The sequence below is a fragment of the Glycine max genome, chromosome 15 (assembly GCF_000004515.6).
Source record: "Glycine max cultivar Williams 82 chromosome 15, Glycine_max_v4.0, whole genome shotgun sequence".
In the NCBI taxonomy this organism is placed as follows: domain Eukaryota; kingdom Viridiplantae; phylum Streptophyta; class Magnoliopsida; order Fabales; family Fabaceae; genus Glycine; species Glycine max.
Genome location: NC_038251.2, coordinates 24,355,362 through 24,357,585, shown reverse-complemented (window position 1 = coordinate 24,357,585; position 2,224 = coordinate 24,355,362). Strand labels below are relative to the sequence as shown.

The window sequence follows — 2,224 nt, the reverse complement described above, 5'->3', positions numbered from 1 at the left end:
TTCTTTCTGTCCTAAACTTTTATTGATAAAAAAATTGGAGTTATTATTCAAAGATATTATTCTCTTGTAAAAGTGATAAATCTACCATAAAAATAATATATTAAGAGAAAAGTTAGTCTAAATAACCATTAAAATTAGTTTAGTGGTAGAAGATTTAGATAATTTGTGTAAGATAATAGTTTCTTACCTTATGGTTGCGAATTTGCGATTAAGGTAACAAAAAATGTTAGAAATGTTTAGGTTAAATTAAGTTAAATGTTTAAACAATTTTCTTATTCTTTATGCCCAATGCTAAAATATCTTACAATTAAAGAACAGGTGAGAGTAGGTAGGGGCCAGGAAAGAAAATACAAGAAAGTTAAACCCTAATCACAAAAATACCGAGAACATCATCATCTTCCAACTCTACCCTCCGCTCGAAATTCCTATATATACATTGTTAGAGTTAAGCAAGGTTTGCCAAACCAGAGGGTCGATCCCTTCTTTTTCGAGAAACCACTCTCTCTCTCTTTCTTAATTCACTTTCTCTCTCTAAAATGGCGGCTGCTTCTAGAAGATCAAGCGGGCCAGTCCTCCGAACACTCTCGCCGGCGGGAAGGTTTCGCAATTCCCGGCCATCGCCGGCGACCACCGCCTTCGCGTCCTCAACTTCAACCTTCTCCGCACGCTCCACCGCTTTCTTCCAGAACCGTTCCAGCTCTCCCACACGTGACAATCTATACGGTTCTTCTTCCGGTTCGGTTCCCTCCGTCCGGTTCGGTTCAATTACCCCGAACTCTTCCATCTCCGTCGCGGGTGCCGGCAGGCATAGCCACCACCAGAAGCGGACCTGCATGTGCTCGCCGACGTCGCATCCCGGTTCGTTCCGGTGCAGCCTTCACAAGAGCTTCGGCTCGCGCTCGGCAGTGGCGGCGGCGTCGCCTAACCGGCTGAACGCGCGGCGGTCGGCGATGACGAACTCGCTCGTGAGAATCCGCGGCGTCGAAGGCGAATTGGTGAAGCGAGCCTTGGCGGCGCTGATCCGGCCGTCGTCGCACCAACAGCGCCGCCGCGGCGATTTTCGGCCGCGGCCGAGCAGACTCTCTATCATGTTCACAGCAAAAGATTAAGAAAACTTGTGAATAATTCTGTGAATCACCGGAAGCTTAATCGCGCCGAGAAGAAACCGCAGTAGACGGCGGCGATTCGGTAGAAACGGTTTGAGATTTTGAACGGATTAGCTTTTTCTGTTACTTCTAGATCCGATATCCGATCGAAGATTATGGATATGCATCGTTCTTTGTGTGTACATAATTTAGAATTTAAAAATATAAAATAGAAGGCAAGTGAAATATTAGTCAGTGGCTACCATTGATGGCGATGTTTGCAACTTCTGCTCGTAATTTTATCTAAACAGATTTGCTTAAAATCATTACTCCAAAATCAAAGTAGTTAAACAATTATTAAATTTTGTTTAACTAGTGCTCACTCTAAATTCAAAGTATAGTTTCAGTCGAAAATCCGAATTTCATGCGTCCAAGCATTTTCGTGTTCGTTACGTTGTTCAATATCTCAGTGCCATCTTTCCCACTTTTCACTGTTTTCTGTATGTTTATTTTTCTCTGTTTCTTTTCTCTCTGGCGCATGTTCAGTCACCGTTCCGTTTTGTGTACTAGTCTAGTGTATTCTCTCTCTTTTTTCTTTCAATTTTCCTCTGTATTAGTCCCTCCTTACAGGTGATTTTATTCATAGGTGAAAAAGCTGCTGCTGTTTTTTTTTCTTTTAAAAAATAATCTATTTTCCATAAGAATGTAACTGTTATCTGATTATTTGTCGTCATTGCTTTCATATATGTGCATATGTGATAAAGTTTTTATTTACTTTTCGGTAAACGTTTTTTTAAATAAATAAACAATTATTTTACTTTTATTTTGCTATTAATCTTTATTTTTTTTTTGCAGGGGATTGTTGTTCTTGGTACTTGGTGGCATAGTAGCATGAAATTTGTTTTGGACACGTATAACTATGTGCCTTCCATCTCACACGACATGATTGTTGAGTCTATCTTGATCTGAGTTCCTCATAAAATTTTGACAAGTTGATTAATTTGGATTTAAATCTGATAATATCAAGGGAGACAAAACAATATGGGACAATGAATCAACCTCTAGAGATAATATATTAATTTTAAGATAACTATTCTCTTAAAATATCTCAAAATTTTCTATCAGAAAAATATCTCAAT

The 2,224-nt window shown here is 39.4% G+C and overlaps 1 protein-coding gene across 1 annotated transcript; it reads left to right on the top strand.

The window, feature by feature from the left end:
- The first annotated feature begins 344 nt into the window (after positions 1-344).
- On the top strand, positions 345-1,408 carry LOC100806199 (uncharacterized). Its single transcript, XM_003546537.5, has one exon. It carries the CDS (start codon positions 537-539, stop codon positions 1,107-1,109), a length of 573 nt encoding a protein of 190 aa, XP_003546585.1. The 5' UTR covers positions 345-536; the 3' UTR covers positions 1,110-1,408.
- The last annotated feature ends 816 nt before the right edge of the window (positions 1,409-2,224 follow it).